Here is a 23,036-nt window from a genome sequence, read left to right as displayed (position 1 = left end):
AACATTTAAATGGGGTTGGCTTACAGGTCCAAAGGTTTAGTCCATTATTGCCATGGCAGGAAAGCATGTTGGCATACAGGCAAGCATAGTAATGGAGAAGCAGCTGAGAGTTCTACATCTGGATTAGCAGGCAGCAGGAAGAGAGAGTGAGCCACTGGGCCTGGCTTGAGCATCTGAAACCTTAACGCCCATCCCCAGTGACACACTTCTTCAACAAGGCCACATCTACTCCAACAAGGCCACACCTCTTAATAATGCCACTCCCTGTGAGCCTCTGGGGGTCATTTTCATTCAAACCACCACAACTGATGTCCAAGCTCAGAGCAGTCAGTCAGAAGAAATGTGCCTTACCACTTGAGAAAAGAGCTCGTGCATAGATACCCTTCGAGACATTCACGATAGTAGCACCTGGGTCAGGCTAATACAAAATTAGCTTTCACATCTTTTCACAAGGCTCCTTGACTGCACTCTTTTTATTACCAAGGACTGTTTACCTTCTCCTGTAATAAAAATGTTTGAGTTTCTCCATTAAAATCAATGTAGGAATTAACAGAGGAAAATGCTCTTAACATCTTGGCACTGAGTTTTACAAATTTCACAAATGCGCTATTACCAACTCGTTTTGTGACCTCGGGATGGGTAAGTCCTTTACTTGAAAAGAGGAGAGTATCTGAGACTACCATCGTCGTCCACTGAGTTCTGGAAGTCTGTGAAGTTCACCTGTGAGGGCTAGGCTCCAAGTAGGACTGAGGTCAAGAGGTCTCAGCACAGTTGCTAAATGCCCTGTGATCTTAGTTCACAGTTTCCAAAGAAAAGGGGGATCTTGGATGGTCTTGTGCCATCTAAATAGCTAACAGCTTAGGAGTTTGATTCTAACAATTCCTGTCTAGTTTTAGAGCATCCCACGTGACACTTTCGTGTGCTTTTCAGTTGTGTGTCACTCAGGGAATTTCAAGTTTAGTGATTAGCAAAGCCAGGTGACCGTCAAGCATCTATTGAGTTCTCCAAAAATCAAGTTTGACTTCTGTGCTGCGCTGTGTCCCAAACTATCATCAGTCAGGTTCCATTTTGGGTGACGTTTGGGTTTCTATCAAGAAAGCTGTGTATGCTGATTTGGCACCTGCGAAATCTAAGGAGTCGGCAGGTCTGAATCATTTTGGCAGCTCTCAAATCTTATAAATTAAGGCACGCGAAAATAATTTTTATTAACGAGTACCCTATCTGCCTCATAAATAGTTTCAGAATGTTGGCTGGCACACAGAAAGGCTGAATGTTCTACAAAGTTTTTCATGACGTTTGTTAGTGCCACCTTTTTGTTTTTTGTTTTGTTTTCGAGACAGGGTTTCTCTGTGTAGGACTGGCTGTCTTGGCACTTGCTCTGTAGACCAGGCTGAACTCGAAATCACAGAGATCCACCTGCCTCTGCCTCCTGAGTGTTGGGATTAAAGATGTGCGTCACCACCACCCGGCTTAGTGCCACCTTCTTATTGCCACCCTTATCCTAGATGAGCAAATGTAAGCATATCTGGGCCCCAAACACTTACCTATAGATTTTTTCTCCACATTAATGACATGGATTCTTAAAATAAATAAATAATAAATATATGTTTTGTGCTGAGGGTTCTGCATATGGCATGGTGCATGTGGAGATCAGAGAACAACTTTGTGCACTCACTTCTCTCCATCTGCCTTTACATGGATTCTGGGGGTTGGACTCAGGTCCCCAGCCTTATAGGACAAGAGGCATTTCCTAATTGGCCATCTTGCCAGTCCGGCATAGATCCCTGAGAGAAGAGACAGAAAATATGGAGTGTATCAAACCGATAAATTTCTGTGTGGAGACAAGAAAAGTGAAATAAGAAAAAGAAGGACATAGTTTAAAAGAAAAGCGAATTAAAAAGAGAATGAGAAACCTACAAGAGGTAGCAGAGAACTTCCTGTGTTAGACGGGAAAATCGGGAATATCTCAGCTTGGTTTCTGGTTTGTTTTAAGCCGGGTCTGACTTTTTTAAATGTGCGTGTTACATTCACTTGCAAGGAATTTTGTAATGATTTTGGAATACTTTGAAAGCCTATGATAAAATATGTGCATAAAGGGCTTAATAATTACAATTAGGCCTCCCAAACAGCCAAGAGAATCTCATTCTCTCTGTTCCTGATTTTCAGTAATATTGTCCTGAGTTCAGAGGAAGTTGTCTGATGGACAAAAGCATAATTATCCTTGTAATGTCTGGAAAATCAGCTGTCAGAGCAGTTTACATTCTTTCTCACTCCTTGGAGGACATTAGGCAACTTAGAGAAGTGGCCAGTTAAATAAGATTTATTCTCTCGCTCAGCTGGGTCACAAGGCACTAGAAGCATGCGTGAGAAACAGCAAAGTAATCTTGAAAATTTCCAAGCACTTTATCCAAATGGAGAGGGGAAAAAAAACAAGGGCCACTGTATCACTTCTACCTAACTATGGCTAAAGAAAGGTGTGTGTGTGTGTGTGTGTGTGTGTGTGTGTGTGTGTGTGTGTATGTGTGTGTGTGTACAGTTGTTTCTAACAATACTAAAAGACAACAACAAAACCAGAGACCAGACCAGACTTTAGGGTTAGTTTTATATTTCTGTCCCAGATTTTCTTTTAACCCAGGCAAGCTGGCCATAGTGAGGCTTTTATTTTTCTTGTAGAATGAGGTAGTGATTGAAACTCATTAAATGGTGGAGTACCCAGTCTTAGTGTCTTCCGCTTTGTGGAGTTAATATAATATTTATATTAACTCATGAACTATTGTTTTGCAAACATGTTGTGCCAATGGGACCTTCGTTTACTGCAGTGACTGTGGTCCTTTGCAGAAAGTACCGTTTTTGCTTCTGTCTGCTTACTGAAACAGGCTCTTGCTCCCTTAGACATTATCTACATGCCTTTAAAGGACTGAGCTCTGCTGCCACATTACAAGATGTGGGGGCTTGCTCTATGGATAGGGATTTTGAAACATTTAAATGGACTGACGGCAGGTTCATTGCAAACTGTCCTCACCATTTTGGACCTCTGAGTATGAGTTTGGAAACCCAGGAAACTGGGTTGTGTTGTTTACTCCTGATATGCCTGCTTTTAATCCAGATGTGTACCGAGCCCTGAGTGATTGCCGGTGACTTTAATATGCTTGATGTAAGCTCCTGGAAGCGTGCATATTTGTGTGTTTCTCTGTGGATTAACACCCAAAGTAAATCATAGAGAGCTTAAGTTGGTTTATACACCTCTCACCTTTTACCTCATGGTGGAGTTTTTGCAAGAAGCCCATGGAATCTGCCGACTCAAGGCCGCCCATGAATCATTCTGCCATTTCCTGGTGGAGCCGCTTAAAAGCCTGTCACCTAGCACCAGTAATAAATGTGTTCTCATTCTCTCCCCCCACACGCTCCCTTTCCCTCCCTCCCCTTCCTCCCTCCCTGTCTTTACTTCAATTATGGAGAATCCAATTTATCCTCATTCTCTAAGGCATTTACTTGAAGAAAGAGAGTCCTTGGGCATCATTGTATGTAATTAGATTTCTGCACCTCTGTATTGTGAATTGGGATTTCCAATTTTCCACCCTAAGGTGTAAAGTTATGGTGCTTAGCAACTCAAGATCATGGCTGATGCTGTAATTCATGAGGACTTATAAATCTCTACAATTTTAGAAACCCAGGAGAAATACACATTGGCATATATTATATCTTAAAATTATCGAAATTTTTGGAGGCATTTTTCTTGTTTATCACCTGCAACGTTAGCAGATCTTAAGAAACTGTACCACTTAGTCTTCTTTCTATTCTGTGGCTCACCTCAGTTCCCAGTGAAATAGCCATCTTGTTCAAAGTTTTTTTTGATATCTATGTTTTTATCCTTCATAATTGAAAACTAACATCTTAAAAACAATGATTCTTTTCCCATGTTACAGGAAAAGTCACAGATCAATTGGTAACTAAATAACACTGGATAAAAACTGTACTATAATTTTAAAAGATTAGGAAGGAATTCAACAAAATTAGTGTTGGAATTGTTTTGTGTTTCACGACACAATCGTGTTTAAATTTCTTGTATCTTTTTTCTTATGAGCTAGTTTTCTAAAAGGAATTGAAATAGAGGAACCTCCCCCTTTGAGAGGATTTCAGATTTTAGCATATTTATAGTTCCCGAAGTAACAGCAGGAATAATGGGGAACAAAGACTAATCTACCATAAACACATGAGCAGTATGATAGAGCGGAGACCAAGGAACTGGGAAACGGATTTGAGTGAACCATTGTGGCTGTGGGTACTATCTTTCAAAGAACCTTCTAGACCAGTGGTTCTCAACTTTCCTAATGCTGCGACCCTTTAATACAGTTCCTCATGTTGTGGTGACCCCCAACCATAAAATTATTTTCTTTGCTACTTTATAACTGTAATTTTGATACTATTATGAATTGTAAATGTAAATATCTGTGTTTTCCGATGGTCTTAGGCAACCCCTGTGAAAGGGTCTTTCGACCCCCAAAGGGCTTGTAACCCACTGATTGGGAACCACTGTTCTGGAATGAGAAAACACGCAAATTCAGATTCTTGAGACTTCATATAAATTTCAGCCAGCCTGTTACATGTTTTCCATCTTTTTAGAATGATCAAATCAAACAAACCAAGAAGTAATTGTTAATCATTTCAAACATTTTCGTGGGCAAAACTTATTTAAAATCTTAAAAGGAATTAACCTGTAAGGTTCAGATTTCTGTAAACAAATACGCATGGGGCTTCATGGATGCATACCTAAAGTAATCAAGCCCCAGACCTTCCTTCCTGGGATTCTATCAGGGGTTTCATCGTTATTATTATTATGCATTGTGATTTTCTGTAGTCTTGAATATTTACTCAGCTGTTCTCCCATCCATTTTCCCAAGTATGTGTTGAGTGTACAAATACAGTATGCCCTTGGAGGAGAGATAAGCCATATTTACACAGTTGTAGCAAAAGTGGCAGAATGCTAAAGGTGGTGAGATTGTTTCCAACTGGCTGGATCTGAAAAGGGTCCGTTTGGGGCTGGCATCAGCCTGTGGGCTTGAAGAGTGTGAAAATGAACGATGGAATAGTTTGCGCTGGGCAAGGATGAAATGTGTGGAAGTACTATGCTGTAAGACGGGTGCGTTGGGTTCCTTCAGTGGCGGACGGGGAAGTTACAGGAAGTGGGAGCTGTTGAGGGATGTCACACACACAAGAAGTGACGTGGTGTGATGACAGCTCCATGTCACTGGAGCTTGGCAGGCCAGGACCCAGAGATCTGTGACCTTTGTAACCAACAAGGTCTGTCCCTTCCATCCTTCAAAAGAATGTCCCAATTGTCTCAATGCCAGGAGACGGTTCTCCTCAGTTTAGCATGAACGGGTCCCAGGGGCTCTATTGTCTTTATCTCTCCTGTCCCATCATTCTAGACCCTAGCCCTTCTTAGAGTCTGCTGCTACTCCATGAACGAAGTGTCTCCACATTCTTTAGGGATCTGTGTCTCCATCCCAGAATTCCCCTTTTCTGCTCTGCGTATTTTTTGTTCATGTTTTAGAGCAGAGAGCTAAGGATTTAACCTTTCTGAGCTTCTTGCACAGAGCAAATTAAGAGATTCTGATGAGGTTGAGAATTAACAAAGGCTCGACAGATGACATGGGGGTTGAAGTGGGGAAAAGGGGATGGGTTCAAGAAATAGTGTAAAGGGGCTGGAGAGATGGCTCAGCAGTTAAGAGCACTCACTGCCCTTCAGAGGACCTGAGTTCAGGTCCCAGCACCCATACCATGAAGCTGATAAACTGTCTAAACTGCAGCTCCAGGGGATCTGGTGCCCTCTACTGGTCTCTGTGAGCACCTGTACACACATGGCATATACTCACACAAAGATACATAAATAAAAAAAAAATAAAACTCAAAATAGTGTAGAAATAAAAGTGACAGGATCTGATTGAACCTAGGAGTCAGAGAGAAGGGAATTGAATGGGCACTGAGATTTTGAGTTTCTGTGTATGAAATGGTTTTGGAAAGGCCCACAAATGCCTTTTGGGTAGAAAGCCAAGGCAAAGCTAAGCTTTGTGGCTAGAGCTGTGGAATAGGCCTTTTTTTTTTTTGCACTGAAGGAGTAAATTGTTGCAATATGATGCTCAGCACAGGCTGGAGCCACCGAGTAGGATTAGCAGAATTGTGCCTGTGTCAAAAGTGTTGATATTCCAAATGGAGAACAAGCCCTTCCGCTGTGTCCCGACTTTCTATGACCCATTGGCCTCCTTGTGCTGGAAGCCCACGCAATGTGGCTTACGACACTTTCAGAAAGGAGGATATCACACTGAATTGGGGGGCAGGGCGATGAGGGAGGTCCAATACTCTGGAATCTTGAAAACTGGAAAGTGAGCTATTTTCCACAGTTTATTTTTAGGGGCGCTTATGGGCTGATCCACTTACTTGAATGTTTTCACAAAGAAATACTAAATAATACTTAAAATGTATCAGTTAATCAATGGTCAGGTTCTGTTCCAGATACCTTTTTTAACATGTGTAGTAATTCACTTACTCCTCATAAAATCCTGTGCTGGGGTTCCTCTTTATCTGTATTTTAGACAGGAGGACTGGGGCTCAATGTCACAGATACGGACTATGCTTTTGTCTTCAGTTGATTGATGCTGATGTTTTATGGAACTGGGATTTTTTTTTTTTCAATTTAGTTTTTCCTTTTCAGACAGGGCCTCACTATTTAGCCCTTATTGACATTGGACAGCTAAGTGCTGTACTTACAGGCATGCACCACTACACCTGGCATTATGTAGTTGATTTTTACCTCGGATACACGGAGGGCACCCTAAGCTAAAACATCTATGGGAATGTGGGTACTATTTGTTTGAGGCTTGCTATTCTCAATTCTGCAAGCCAAGTTGTGTCCACTCAACAGTACAGTAGACACATTGCTTTTTATTTTTTTCTTAATTCATTAGTTCAGACTGAAGACTCTCTCCTGGTACTTGGCTAGGGGCTTCATCACTACCAGCATCCCCAACAGTTAGTCACTTTCAGTTAACTGTGTGTCAGCAACGGCACCAAGTACTTTACTGAGTTATTTTGTGTGATCGTTACAATAATTCGGTGAAGCCACTACCGTTTTTCACATGAGAAGGAGGAAAAGGTAACTCCTAGGAGGTCACGTAGCCAGCAATTGGCAGAAATACTTAAGCCCAGCTCTATCTGACTCCAGAGTCTTACTGCCACACTGGTATTTTGTCTCAACCCCAGACTTTGCTTTTATCTGTAGCTAGAGTTTTCCTTCCTGGCCCACAGTCAGGACAAATCTCTCTCACCCGCCAGTCCCACAGCCACTCAGACCCAACCAAGTAAACACAGAGACATATTGCTTACAAACTGTATGGCCGTGGCAGGCTTCTTGCTAACTGTTCTTATATCTTAAACTAATCCATTTCTATTAATCTATACCTTGCCACATGGCTCGTGGCTTACCGGCATCTTTACATGCTGCTTGTCCTGGTGGCGGCTGGCAGTGTCTCTCTGACTCAGCCTTCCACTTCCCAGAATTCTCTTCTCTGCTTGTCTCCCACCTATCCTTCCTGCCTGGCTACTGGCCAATCAGTGTTTTATATACTAACCAATCAGAGCAACATATTTGACATATAGAACATCCCACAGCAAAGTTTTTACACTGGGTGCTCCTATGTAGGTCTAGACAAGTTTAATCTAATGTCTAGATGCATTTGGATATCAGCTTTGGTTTCTTCTCTTCTTGGATCTTGCGATGCTATTAGCTGACTTATTTACATTTGAACCAGTCATTAAGAGAATGCAAGAAATCTGCAATCTTTTCTTTGTAAGTGTGACTTGGTGGTGGTGTGTTGATGATGCCGTGTGCAGATGTTCAAATCCCAGAGACATTTTTTTCATATGTTGGGAGGGGTGGCATTGAGGCATCTTGGTAGGAGTAGGGGATCCCTGCAGGAGGCTTGGTGAGGTAGTAGGAAATCAGCTTTAATAGCTTCACAGAAGTCATCATAAAAGGACAGCCACCTCCTTTCATTTCATTAGCGTGCTTGGAGGAGAGCAAAAATTAGCATCAACAATTAGCATGGCACTCTTCAGACAGACCAAACAGGGCTTGCCTGGAATTAAAGGGCAAATGTTGCTCATCATTGACATGTTTCTATAAAGTGAGACTCACTCTCATTGTGGGAATCCTCAAAGATGTCCCACTCCTATGTAAGAAAATTATAGACAAGGATATAGGATTACTACTTACGTGTTGTAATAAAAGCTAATAAAATAATAACCAATTAGATGCTTATTAAGCCCGAGTATATTAAAGTATTATGCAAATACTGATTAATTGTAATACCATAAACTCAGGGAGCAAGCAAAAGCATGCCTGATTCAAATTATAGGGGCTTTTATTTGCATTTCTACAGAATCTATTATTAGTGGGTCTCAAAGGACCTTACAAGTAATAATTACTAAAGCCCATAAATATAACCCATAAATGTCATTTTATTAAGGGAATACAAAAGAACTCTCTTTTCTCATACACATTTTAAGAACAAAAAATGCCCAAGCAAAAGTAGGCGTCTCTGTCTGTAGAGGGTATTTGAACACATGGGTGTTTAGCTGTGATTTCATAGGCATACAACCAGACAGCTATGGGATTCAAGGTTCTCCTACTGAGCATCTCTATATACATGACTCAGATTCTTCATTTATTTCTGAAATTTTACATGCATAATAGCTCTGTGCAAATCTTGCCAGCAAGTTATATTTTAATATTTATCTGTCAGCTAAAATATCAGATTTGAAAAACAGAAGTGAAGCCAAGCCTCTCGTGAAGTATTTAAAACTATTTTGGAAAAGTTATCTCTGGTTTATTTTCCCTCAAGCTACCTATTCCATGTTGTAACTGCTTGTCTGAATAGATGGTGAAATCAATCTTGATACTTGGAAAGAAGTACCGGATGCCAAGAGGCTTTCTAATCTGGTTCAGAACACTTTTCACTCTTCCTTCTTCTGTACTCCCCCATGCCAAGCAAGGCTTGGAAATGTTTCGATTCCTCCAACTCCAGGTCCTATGTGGTTGACAGCAAATTTCACACCTGTTACCAAGAGACCAAAGTATCCTTGCTGGTTAGTGTGATAATGTAGCTGTACCTTCAGGATTATGCTTCAGAGTCACCCAGAGTCACTTGAACTCAAAGAACAATGTGGACCCAAGTCTACCTCCCTTCAGTATCAGGGACAGTAGGTCTGCAGAGCTGAGGGAGTTGGCTGAGGTTAGATGGTGATTTCTAACACAGTCAGAATAGGGCTCATAGTCCAGACCTCTAGACTTTTAAATCAGTTCCTCCTTCTACCTCATGGCAATCATATGACACTTTGTATCACAAAAGTCTCCTAAACTAGGAGAATAAGAGCACGTCTCTCTCTCTCCCCATCCTCCCTCTCTCTCTCCCCCTCCCCCTCCCTCCCTCCCTCCCTCCCTCCCTCCCTCCCAAGCCTCCCTCTTGGTGTGTGTGCACATACAGTAAGTGTGTGGGGGCCAGAGGCTGATGACAAGGGATGTCCTCAGTCGCTCTTCACTTTGTTTTTTTGAGTCAGGGTCTCTCACTGAACCTGAATCTCACTGATTTAGCTCATCCCCTGGCCAGCAAGTCCCTGGATCCCCCTGTCTCCATCTCCCCATCGCCAAGATTTTCACATGGATGTTGGGATCTAGACTCAGGTCTTTGGCTTGCATAACCAGCCCTTGACCAACTGAGCCATCTTCCCACCTCAGTGTTGTGTTTTCATCCAGGGCTGTGGAGGCAAAAAGACTAGAGGCTCAACTTTCAGGTGCTGAAGAAAAAGGAGAGTTGGATATACAGAGTTTGGAAGGGTGGACTCTGGGATTACTGTTATGTAGGAGAATAAACAGCAAGCCAGCCTGGATAGGAAGCAAGATAGATTACTCTTACGGTCATAGCAGAGAGAGTAAAATGTACACTGAAGAAGACTTCTCTTACTTCCAAATGGTCCCTGGGGACTCTGGGCTCTTCAGGGCGATGCTAGAAGATGAGATGGAGTTCAAAGCAGGTGCAGCAGGTAGCAACATTCCCAGGGGATACAGGCTGGTAACAAACCCTGGTACCCCAGTCAACAGCGGTGTTTGGGAGATGACAGGGTGTGTGTGTGTGGGGAGGGGATAATTCAAAGTAGTTTGATGTGTGTTCTGTGAGGCATGCCACATTTCATAATTCTGATTTTTGTATTTTTCCAGGAAAAACTGAGGCTTCTATCAAAAACTTCAGTCCCTACTACAGCCGCCAGTTCTCTGTGGCTTTCTGTAATCATGTGCGCAGTGAGGTGGAACAGCAAAGGGATTTAACGTCACAATTCCTGAAGACCAAGGTAATCCAAGGACATTTGATTTGCATCTTCCCCTCACTGGAGAAAGGGATAGAGATGCTAATATTTCCATTATTCAAATTACAGTTTTTCAAACAACACTAAAATCATTTTATGCTTAAATTAATTAAAAAAATACCATCTTGATATGAGAATATATATGATTTCTTGATTATTGTATGATTTATATGAAAACAAAGCTAGAAGGGTTTAAATCTCATTATATATTTTTTTCATTGATGTTTTGATACCAGGAAATTTAGCTTGCTGTTGTGAAGTTCAGTTTAAAAAAAAAAAATCGTGATTAGGTTTGTTTTGGTCAACGATCAAACACGATTTCCTCTGAATTGTCTTTGATCTGGTATGTGTGTTTCAAAACAAACTCCCTACCTTCCTGGAGTTTGTGTTCCAATGTAGGAGACAGACAATAAACAATGGGAGAAGCTGACAGCAGGTGATGGTGAGGTAATGCTAGAAGCTACAGAGAAAAGTGTGAAGCAGGAGTCTCCTTTGGGGGAAGTTGGTTGGGAAGGAGCCTTCTGTAGAGATGGCATTGCATCTGATGGTAAAATAGGAAGAGACAGTAAATAGCTGTGGAAAGAGCATCCTAAGAAGAGGGAGCAGGAAGTGGGGAGACCTTCAGTCCTGAGATTACCAGCCTGCTGGGAGCTCTGTGAGTGAGGGAGAGTGGTGGGCAGGGACTGCATGGAGACCGGTAGGGACCAGAGACTGTAGGTCTATTGTAAGGGCTTGATGTTAAGTGTGATGGGAAGTTCCAGGACAGGGCACAGTATATAGAGTGTTTTAGTCAGGGTTTCTATGGCCGTGAAGAAACACCATGACCACAGCAACTCTTATAAAGGAAAACATTTAATTGGGGCTGGCTTACAGTTCAGAGGTTTAGTCCATTATCGTCATTATGGGAAGCATGGCAGCATGCAGGCAGACATGGTACTGGAGAAGGAGCTGAGAGTTCTACATCCTGCAGGCCGCAGGAAAAAGACTGAGACATACTTCCTCCAAGAAGGCTGTACCTACCCCAACAAAGACACACCTCCTAATAGTGACACTCTCCATGGGGGCCATTTTCATTCAAATTACCACATAGATCGACACAGAATTTTAAGTGTGTGTGTGTGTGTGTGTGTGTGTGTGTGTGTGTGTGTATGTGCAGATGCCTTAGGGAGTCCAGAAATGGTGTTAGGTTCCCTAGAGCTGGAGTTACAGGTGGTTGTGAGTCACCTGGTGTGGGTGCTGGGAACTGAATTTGGATCCTCTGCAAGAGCAGCAAGCACTCTTAACCACTGAGCCAGCTCTCTAGCCCCTGAGATGGTGAAGATGATGATGGTGGTGATGATGATGGTGGTGGTCATGATGGTGGTGGTGATGGCAGCGGTGGCGATAGTGGTGGTGGTGATGATTTTTACATGCATTGTGGTTATGTTGACCAGGTGGTTGGTTGTTCTGACCTGCAGCCCAGGAGACAGTTGGAGGCTGGGATTGTTAGTTTATAACCAAGAGCAATATCCTGAGGTATGATGGAGGAAGGATGGAGACAGAGGGAAGAAGCGCCAGCCTCAGCAACATTTGCAGACCCTGAAGAGGCGAGAGTCCGGACAAAAACACTAAGAAGGAACACCCTGAGGAGTAGGAAAAATGAGTCAAGAGAGAATGAGTGACGAATGGGCCAGTGACTGCTGAGAGGATGAGGAGTTAACCTGAGAATTTAACAGCATGCAGATCCCACAAAAGAGTCTCAGAATTTAGGGAGCATGTTAAGGATGCACATTCTGGAGCTAGAGAGATGCTCAGCAATTAAGAGCACCTGTTGCTCTTTCAGAAGACTTGGGTTCCAAGCACCACATGGTGACTCACACAATTCACAACTCCAGAGCCCAAGTTCCCAAGGATCTGATGCTCTTCTGTCCTTTGTGGGTGCTAAGCACACACGTGGTGCATATGCACAGACACAGACACAGACACACACACACACACACACACACACACACACACACACAGACACACACACAGACACACACACATGAAACACTTATATACGTAAATAAATTTAAAGGGGGACCAGCCTGGGCAACAGACTCCTGCCTTAAGCAAAAAACCAATGTAAATTCTGTTCCCTGAATCTAGAAACTCAGACACAGTAAGTCTAGCAGGAGACCACAGTTTTGATTAAGTGGCCCAGGTTTGAGGAAAGCTGCATAGAAGGACTATAAAGTTGCTTTCAGCCTCATTTAAAGGTCCTTTTTATCTTTTAATGAGGCGAGATAGGAGGTTGCCTCATTATCTGTCAGGACAGTCTTTAAGCCCTGGAATTTGGAATGGAATTTATTTTCTCCCTTAGATGAGTCTTAAAAGAAATAGACCTGTCTCCTCCATCTGAATCCTATAATTTTCTTGCTTTAAAGTATAGTGATAAATTTTGAAGGCAGCATGTTTGTTTAGCAGGGAGAAATCAATGTAACGCCAGTGACAGGTAAGACAAGAGGCACATTCCTATATTTTACAATAACATGGAAATTGTGTAGCAAAGTAGGGTAAGTGTTCTCCTTATACAGAAAACTCAATAAGGACCTAATGAGGACCAACAGAAGCTCCTCTACAGCACATGTATCAAGGTTGATGAGAGATGCTCATGAATACAAGAGGTAGAACTGATTGCTGCTGGCTTGCCTTGTTCTTCAGCCAAACATGCACTCCTTAAAAAGCAGGCAGATGGGTAAAGTGTTCATAGCCTAGGTCACCACTGCTTTTGGAGAAGATGAGATGTATAGAAGGTTGCTTTGACTGAACTGTCATTCATTATTTGTTTGGGTCAGGGTCTCTCTGGCTATCCTGGAACTCATAGCGATCCACCCACCTCTGCCTCCCAAGTACTGGGATTAAAGGCCCTTGTCACCACCTCTGGCAGAACCGTCAGTTTGATACATTAGAATCACTTGGGAAGAGACACTTAATGGGGAATTATCTGCATCAAGTTGGCCTGTGGACATGTGTCTTGGGTACTTTCCTATTATTGCAATAACACACCATGACCAAAGCAAATTATAGAAGAGTTTGTTTGGGTCTCACAGTTCCACAGGGCTAGAGTCCATGACCATCATGGCAGGCAGAATGGCAGCAGGCAGGTAGGCATGGTGTTAGAGCAGTAGCTAAGAGCTCAAGTCTTGAGATACAGCCATAGGCAGAGAATGAGAGAGACTTGGAATGGTGCAAGTCTTTTGAAATCTCAAAGCTCTCCTCCCCTCCAATACACTTCAATGCCACATGCTTCCTCCAACAAGGCCACACCTCCTAATCCTTCCAAAGCAGTTCCACCAATCTGGGACCAAGTATTCAAACATATGAGCTTATGGGGTCATTCTCATTCAAACCACTACGTTATGGTTCTGGGAAATTGTCTTAGTTGTTGATTGATATGGGAAGACCCAGCCTCCCATTGTGGGCAGCACCATTGAGCTATGCAAGAGAGAGCAATCAATCATTCAGTCAGTCAGTCAGTCAAGCAAGCAAGCAAGCAAGAATCCATGTACTTATTCTCTTTGCTCTTGACTGGATTTGATGTGACTGTTTGAATTACTATCTTGAATTCCCTGAAGTGATGGACTGTGGCCTGGAATTGTGAGCCAAACAACCTTTTTATTCTTAAAGTTACTTTAGGAAGTCAAGGTATTTTTATCATACCAGAAACGAAGCTAGGACAATAGGAGAACAGCTGTCTGATTCTAGAAGTAACCTTGAGGCATGTCAGTGGGTTACAGTAGACAGCTGTATGGGAACTCATTACACTGCCTCATTCATTCTTGCCTACAGTTTATCAAGCATATATTAAGTGCCACATGCATGCTAAAGATAGTCTTTCTACCATATGCTCTCATTCCTAATCCATATAGAGGGAAATAAAAGTCAGAAAAATTCCATGTAACAAGTGTCTGCATTTTCTTTGAAGGAATAGGAAAGGGGGATTTGTGATATCTAAAAGAAAGTAACAATTTCCTCAGGATCACTGCACACCATAATTTCCTAAATTATTCCCTGAATATCATGAATAATGTAGTGTTAGTAAGGTATATTATCTCTTGTGACAATTAATTGTATTCATCTTCTTTCAGCCCCCATTGGAACCAGGAACTGTTTTGTATGAAGCTGAGCTCTCCCAGTTTGCTGAAGACATTAGGAAATGGAAGGACAGATATGTTGTAGTTAAAAATGATTTTGCTGTGGAAAGCTATGAGAACAAAGAGGTAAGCTATGCCCATGTTACCACCAGTTCTTGCAATCTCCTTGAAACTTTGGATGTGTTAATTGACGTGCCCTGGCTTTAGCAATTTATTGATTGGGTATTCATCTCAGTTAATAGATATTTGTTGAATATCTACTGTATGCCAATATATGGATCTGAATGAATAGTAGTTGATTAGACACATGCTTGAAGTCTAGGGGAAAGACAGGCTTGGGAAAAGCGGTGGCGGGTGAGTGTGGGAATAGGTTGTGCTATGTGACCTGTGTTTGGTGTAGGAGTATTTTCAGTCATCATTCATTCAACCCCAAGGGTCTCCTCAGCCTCTGGCTTGCCGCTGTTCCCTCTGCTGTGTCTCAGTATCTTCCCACCTGAAGCATCACATACGATACGTGGCTGAGGAGTTAGTTATTCGGTGAGATGGTGCCTGCATTTGCAGGGGTTCCTACAGACTTAGAGCTCTCCGAATGCTTCATTCCACTTAGACTTAGGGATTTTTATTCAGTTAGACTTTTCCCTCATTATTTGTCTTGTCTGTACAAAGGGGAAAATGAGATCAGGTGTGTAACACGTCTAGACTTGGAGGACTTGAGATTTTAATGTTTCTGCTTCCTTCCCTCCTGGAGAGGTTACGTGCAGCTAGAGCAGGAAGGACATTGAACAGTGAATTTGGAAATCTAAAGTTTAGATCAAGTTGTGCCAGAGGCTAGAAGTAAACTATGGACAAGAGACTTACCTGTCCCCAAGCCTCAGCTGAACTGAGGAGTAAGCTCAAATGATCCCAGCAGATCCTTGGAAAACCCCATACTATATGCATTTCTCGTCCAGACTCAGTCTCAAGTGCCTGTCCCCGAGCCTCAGCTGAACTGAGGAGTAAGCTCGAATGATCCCAGCAGGTCCTTGGAAACCCCATACTATATGCATTTCTCGTCCCGACTCAGTCTCAAGTGCCCTGAAATGCTCACCTATATTAGGATTTCATTCAATCCACAGCCCCAACTGTCAACACGTTACAGACAACAGTAACAAATTACATTAGGCTTTTCATAGAGTTCCTACAATGTCCTCTTGGAAGGCTGAGGTGAGGTACCATATCTCAGTGGGTAGTTAACATTATGGGCTTTGAATTACACCTTTGACAGTTACCAGATACATGTCTTTAGCTAAGTTATGTATCTCCTCTAGGCTCAGTTTTCTCTTCTCAGAATGGCAAGTGTAGCCCCTTAGAACGAAATCAATAAACACCAAGGCACGGAGAGTATAACCCGCCCATGGTGTAGTCCAGCACAGAGCAAATGCTGATAGGATTGCTACTAACTGAGAGAGCTTGTTATCAGGTTTATTGAGCTTTTCACCCACATTTAACAGTAAATGAAATTTCTTTGTGAATTAAGTTTTGGTGGTTTTCCTCCTTTTTTCACTTTTAAAGATGTTCTCCCTCAATTTGAAATTTATTCTTTCTTCTCTTTGCTCATTATTTTCAAGTAATTTGTTTAGGTTATAAAGATATGAGTCAATTCGATAATGATTAAATAGTTCTCAAGACCACCTGGGTATTTAAATGAAAAGTCTACATAATTTGTTGTCATTGCTGGACATTATAACAAGGTCCTGTTTGTTAATTTATAGAAGTATTTCTTAAAATCACATGTAAGAGTTAGACATTAACTAGGGGCTGGAGAGATGGCTCAGCAGTTTAGAGAGAGCACCAGCTGCTCTTCCAGAGGACCCGGGTTCAATTCTCAGCACCAACATGGCAGCTCACAACTGTCTGTAACTCCAGTTCCAGGGGATCTGACACCTTCACACAGATATACATGCAGGTAAAACATCAATGTACATAGAGCAAATATAAATCATTGGAAAGAGTTAGACATTATTTGTTAATATCTTGTTATTTTGTTGAGAGCCCAATTTGGTGGTGAGCACAGGGGCACCAAAGCATTCTCATTTCATAGTTCATCCCAATTTCCCTCACATTTGCTGGGGACGTGGTAGATGCAAGGATCAGTCCAGAATCTGTCACCACCCGGTCATTGCACATTATTGGGCCTCTGTGAGTTTTAGTTTTCTCACTTGTAAAATGGAGATAATATCTAATTCACAGTGCCGTCTTGAGGACCAAATGATACAATGTGTTTAGAAACTTATAATCCCAAACAAAATTCACAGCTGAGTCCTGTCTGAATCAATTACTTCACATCATCTCAAAACGATACAAAGAATGATTCTTCTGTTATACTCTGGGTCCCCAGTGTGTTTAAGTAGCTGGTTAGTGGTTAAGTAGCTGATTAGTGGTTCTTCCAAGAATTAAAACAAGTTTTGTTTGTGGCTCTCCAGGCACTGTCTTACAGATGGAGAATGTATTATTATTATTTTGAGTTTGTTGCCCAGATCAATGTTATTTTAGTTATTCCCAAGGGCACACTTTAGATTTTGGGTCCCACAGCTTCTTGGTTTCAATTCTCAACTAGCCCCCAAGTTACTGCTTTCAATAATTTGTCTTGACAACCAGCCTGCCCATCGGATGCACACACTTGCATTTCATCTCCTCTGTTTGCCCCTGGGGGTCGGGTGTCAGATTAGGCACTTAGCAGGGCGCTGGATTTCATTTGGGTTTCTCAGGCAGCAGAATGTCTTATCTGCCAGCCAGAATGTCTTCTGATGTCCTAAAACTGCACTGCCGTCCCAATGACTTCACTGCAAACAATCCAGCCATATCTGAGGGCAAATGACTGCGCGTTTATTATGGCAACATCTTTGTGTTTTTGGTGAGACTCTATGGTAACCATCACTGCAGTTATGTTCCACAGTGTCGCTCAGCATCTTACGTGGCCCACGACAGCTGAGTACTTCGTGCAGTGTGTGTGTGTGTGTGTGTGAGAGAGAGAGAGAGAGAGAGAGAGAGAGAGAGAGAGAGAGAGAGAGAGAGAGAAGGTTGCCAACCTTGTGGTTATCAGAATGAGTCAGAGATGTCAGCATCTGAAGTGGTGAACATGATAAAGACATAGATGTTACTGATATTCCGTTTTTCCATTTAAGAACACCTCCTGGGAGTCTCCTTGAGATTAGGGACTTTGGTTTACCATTCCGGGAGTGACCATCAAACAGAAGAGAAAAAAATACCACCCTGTAAGCAGCAAGAATGCAAACCAAAAAAAAAAAAAAAAATTAAATAAATGACATAGTGTGGGGATGTCTATCACCGGATATATGTGTCTGGACTTGTTTGGTCTTTTTTTTTTTTTTAAGATTTCTGACATTTTTAAAATATATGTATTGGGGGAAATCATTCATTCATGTCTCTTCTTTTTAGGCCTATCAGAGAGGAGCTGTTCCTAAAAGCCGAATTCTTCCAGCAGGAGGCAAGGTTTTAACCTCAGAAGAGGAATATAATCTCTTATCTGATAAGCATTTCCCAGACCCCATTGGTGAGTTCCCCTGTCTTTCCCTGAACTCACTTTGTGTAGCTAGAGCAGCGGTCCTCAGTGAGGGAGAATAGTCCCCTTCCAGGGGCATTGGGCAGTGTCTGGAGACTTGGAAGGTGAGTGATATAGACATTTAGACCAGCAATTCTGTTAAACAACACACAATTCTCAGGGTAACCCCAAAGAGAGATGAGTGGCCTAAGGTGCCAGTAGTAATGCTATGGTGGGGAAACCCTGTGCTGAACCCTGGCATTCCACAGTCAGCCAGATAATGGAATTTGTTTACTCTAGGTTGACATTTTACCATTTCTATTACTTCACATCCACTGAGTCACACAGGCAGTTACTGTGCTTCTGGCATTAGAAAGTGTGTTCTCGGTCAGGTATCTTAGAGCTTTAGGGATACACTATAGAACTTGATAATAACACTCAAGACAGCAGAAACACACAGGTCAGGCATTCTGTGCGGCAGGTACAATTTCATTTTTCAGTAAGCAAGACTTGACCTGTTAGGGATTATTACCTCATTTTTACAGTGATATGCAATAAAATATTCTCACTTGTCGAAAAGTAAGCCCATGTTAAGGAAATGCTACAGAAACTCATAGCTACGGAGTAAAAGAAAGCACTGCCTTTGTTCACCTGTCTATAAATAATGCCGAGTGCTGCTGTAGAAAGAGCATGGGCTGAGAACTGGGGGTGTGGATGTGGATGTAGCTCCCACTGTGAGGCTTAGCAGATGTTTTCAGGGTAGCAGGCTCAGAGCATGTCTGGCTTCTCTTTCTTCTGCCTTAAAATGGAGCCGTGATCTTGAAATTTTTGGAAGATTCTTTCCAGCTTTAAAATTCTTTGATTCTCATTCATTTCACTTATTTTTATGTGGAGAAAATGACGGGTACTATATAGGCTAAATAGGGCATTTCATAGAAATTCATGACCTGTGCATAATATAATAACTTCATCTGCCTTTATGTAAATCACCCCGCACATTCATTACTTGCTTTCTTGAAGAGAGCCCTGGATCTTATTAATAGGCATCATCATTTCATCAGAATTTATGGAGAACTATATAATCATGCCATCAGTTGTTAGTCTGGGGTAGATTGCTTAGTGTGGTGTTTTTAATAATACAATTATAGATAGTACACGGACCATAAAACTAGATTATCAAATTATTACTAAGTAATTCAGGCTAAAGCAATGTTTTATGTGCTTACTACCTAGAAAATACATGAAATTTTCTCCCAACATCTACCTGTCTGCTACGTTGGCTGTGTACCCGCAGCTAAAAATGAGAATACCAGCATGTTGATTCTTGAGACTCTCTCCAGAACTTTCCAATGTAATCTGTCAGAACAGACAATACACTTATAGATTTATTGATGAAATCATATCAGAAGGAATGAAAAGCATAAAGCTTGTGTGACTCATGCCTAGATAGCCCAAGGCTTCACACACAGCATTTCAGTGACTATTTTTATTGTATGGTGTGGCCTGCTGAGTTTTAAAAATAGAATATTCCACAATAGCTCATTTGTGATATTCTTGTAAATCAACTCAGACAAAAATGTAGATGGATGGAATCTAGGAAACTGTTATGGAAGGTTTAACGAGAGGTAACTAGAGGTCAGAGGGAGTTGATTTTGTAGGGATTGCTGAAGCTTTTGAATATAGGGAGTCAGTCATTTGTATGAAATTGTGACATCTTAGAAAGGACATGAAGACTTGCTTCATAAACCACATGAATCAGATTTACCCCACGATGCTACTTCTACCCATAAGAACAAATTTAAACACCTTTAAAAAGGGAGGCGCTAACATTGCTAGAGGGGAGGCATTGGAGACTAATGGAGTCGTGTATGTTCTCTGTGGCATGATCTGCCAGCGTGATCTGTCAAAAGTGTCCCCATGCTTTACTACTGTGAGTCAATCATTGGGCATTTTATTAGTTAGAATCTGGTTTGCTGCACACAATGAAATTCAAGTTAAGTCTGCAAGGTTTTATTATCTTCATATAAAGTACTTGAGTGCTAATCCAGGGTTAGTGTGGCAGATCCACGTATTTGTCAAGGACTTGGGCTCTTCTGGCTTTCTCCTTTTTTAAGTTTGGGTGCTTATTAGCACTTGTTATTCTAACAGCAGCATGGATACTGGAGCAATGGCTCCTTCCATGTTGCAAGAAGGAGAAAAGGGGAGGAGGTGGAGGAGGAGTTGCTTTCTTTAAGGATGCCTGCAGGAGGTCTGCTATGGCAGTTCAGGTTATTTCCCATTGGCTATAGCTTAGGAACAGTGGACTGCCATACTCCAAGGGAGGCTGAAATGTATGTGAAGCTTTCATTCTTCAAAACTTCCTGCTCCGTTAAGACGAAGCTCACAACTGCAGGAAGGGGGAGTCTCTTCCGGGTGTAACTGTTCGTTCATTTGTGTGTACACACGTTGATTCCTTCTTACGGTCTGGGTGTTGTACCGGCACTATGGGCTCAGTCTGTGTTCCCAGGCCATTCTGTCTCCTGCCTTTAGATTTCAGGACCGTGGAAACCAGGTTCCTGTACTTGTTGTAACCAAATCTCATTTTATCTTGGATTATTCATTTTCCAAGAGCTGACTTAGTTCTGAAAGCTTCCCTTATGGTTCTGATCCATTTCTTGGTATGCCTAGCATGCTCCAGCCTCTTAGAGGGCTCCACTTTCCTTCCTTTCCTAGAGATTTGTGCTCACAGGACACACTGTACCTTCTGTGTGCTCCCCATGGCTGTAGAAAGAAGTTGGATCTTCTAACCAATGTGATGTCATGTGATAGGGACGCAAGGATTAGGCTGGGTAGGGTTTCTGAAGAGAGGCATGGTTTCACATGAGTTTCTGGGATTGATTTTGAAGAAATAGTTAGACCTCTCTTCACATCTATATCTATATCTATATCTATATATCTATATCTATATCTATCTGTATCTCTATCTATATCTATCTATATATCTTTGTGTGTGCGCATGTGTGTTTGTGTTTGCTCATGTGCTGATAGAATTGAACCCAGATATTGGGCAGCTACTCTACCATTGAGCTAGACCTGTAGCCTCCTAGTCTTGTCTTTTCAGGGCTTCTAAACTTTTTTAGATCAACACAGCATATCTGTTCATTCAACATGATGAAGTTGAATGTCCTCTAGGTTCTACAACTCCATATATCCTCAGACACACACACACACACACACACACACACACACACACACACACACACACATATATATAAAGGCTATGTCAGAAGTGGCTCCATCCTCTAGAAGCCACTCTTCAGAGAAGGGTGTACCCGAGAATCAAGAAGCAGGGTTCTTCTACCTACCCTTCCTCCTCAGTGGGGGCCAGGCATGGAAACTGGCCACTGTCGTATTTTCGGAGAACATTAGAGATCACATAGTTCTGTCTTGCTGGCAGGTGCCAGTGAAGGCTTACCAGAGGAGGTGACCTTTGAACCACCTAGTGAAAGGTGAAATGATTTTTCTCTGAAAGGGCATGATGGGAAAGAAGAAAGGTGATAAGGATTGTGGGAATCACTTTAAGTTGTGGAATGGATGGACACCCTTTGGAGGGGTAAAGACCAAAAGTAGAGTGGAACCAAACACACAAGTGGACAAGTGCCAACACTTGACATGGAGAGAGAGACGTGGTGAAGGAAGCCATAGGTGCAAGAGATGACACTTTTGGGGAGGGGGAACATAGACAGGATGAGAACCAGGAGAGATGCACATTCAACCAGGGAGGGAATGTTGTCTGAAGAATTGGATGCCGGCAGCAACACATGTCACAGACCAAAGTAAAAGGACAGTGGGTAGATAAGCCGTGGGCTGGTGGCCCCGGTGACATTCGTGACTTCAGCCATTGGGTCCGGGAGCTGGTGTGGCAGGAGTCAGACAGAAGTGAGGCGAGGAGTAGGCTGTGCAGCCAGCGAGTGCTGCTCAGCTTTACCACAGAGGGGGAAGAAACCTGGGGGAACCAGAGCCTGCAAGGAGCGGGTGAGGCCCCGAGATGCAGGCGAAGGGAGCTCTGCGTGTGGGTCTTTGGAGATGCTTTCAACAGTAGGGAGCCGAGGAAGATCTGTTGCCTGTCTGTCTCTCTCTGTGGAAGAGTAGACAATACCTGTGGGAAGGACAGACTGTGTGGGCAGCAGGATGGAGAGGAGGTAAACCCCCACTTCCCTACCACCTCGCTATCCTGTATCTGCCCTGGATACTTTCACAGACTGAAGTATTTAAAACACAAGACTCATGCTTTAAAGCTCTCTGTGCTTCCATTCTAGCTTCCAGTGAGAAGAACTCTCAGCCCTTCGTGGTCCTGCCCAAGGCATTCCCGGTGTACCTGTGGCAGCCTTACCTCAGGCATGGCTACTTCTGTTTCCACGAGGCCGCTGAGCAGCAGAAGTTCAGCGCTCTTCTTAATGACTGCATCAGACACCTGAATCACGGTAGGCTCGGCAGCTTGCTTCCCTCGTGGCCACGTTTTCTGAACTGCCTCGCTCAGCCATCTGCTACCATAATTCTTAGAGCCTCAGAGGGCATTGCCCTAGGGAAGGAAAGGGGAGCCATTGGCAGTGAGCCTTGAAAACAAGGAGCCCGAAGTCTTGGTGGAACAGAGCGCAGATCATGTTGGCGGGTGCAGGCTTGTTCTAGACTGCTTTCTGGTGATTCATTATCCTGGCCATTCCATCAATCATATTGTTCTTCCTACTCCTTTTCCCTGGTGCTTTTATGTTGGTTGGGTGTTCGTTTTGGGGATTGTTTGATTTTGAATACAGGGTCTAGCTATGTAATACTAGCTGCTCTGATACCCACTGTGCAGCCCAGTCTTGAACTCACAATAACTTCCTGCCTCAGTCTCTTGAGCGCTGGGATTATATGAGCGTGTACCACCATGCCCAGCTTTCCTGGTACTTTTAATTATACATCAGCAAGAATGTGCCAGT

At 42.6% G+C, this 23,036-nt stretch overlaps 1 protein-coding gene across 1 annotated transcript in view; it reads left to right on the top strand.

The window, feature by feature from the left end:
* Niban1 (niban apoptosis regulator 1) overlaps window positions 1–23,036 on the top strand; it is a 149,929-nt gene that overhangs the window by 59,393 nt on the left and 67,500 nt on the right. The window contains exons 2-5 of the mRNA XM_059280874.1: window positions 10,274–10,404; window positions 14,529–14,660; window positions 17,973–18,087; window positions 22,374–22,538. Of these exons, the coding sequence (XP_059136857.1) occupies window positions 10,274–10,404; window positions 14,529–14,660; window positions 17,973–18,087; window positions 22,374–22,538 (543 nt within the window). The remainder of the gene's footprint in view (window positions 1–10,273; window positions 10,405–14,528; window positions 14,661–17,972; window positions 18,088–22,373; window positions 22,539–23,036) is intronic.

The sequence above is a fragment of the Peromyscus eremicus genome, chromosome 15 (genome assembly GCF_949786415.1).
Source record: "Peromyscus eremicus chromosome 15, PerEre_H2_v1, whole genome shotgun sequence".
Lineage (NCBI taxonomy): Eukaryota > Metazoa > Chordata > Mammalia > Rodentia > Cricetidae > Peromyscus > Peromyscus eremicus.
Note: the sequence above shows the minus strand (reverse complement) of the source record. Positions and strands in the feature narration are given on the sequence as shown.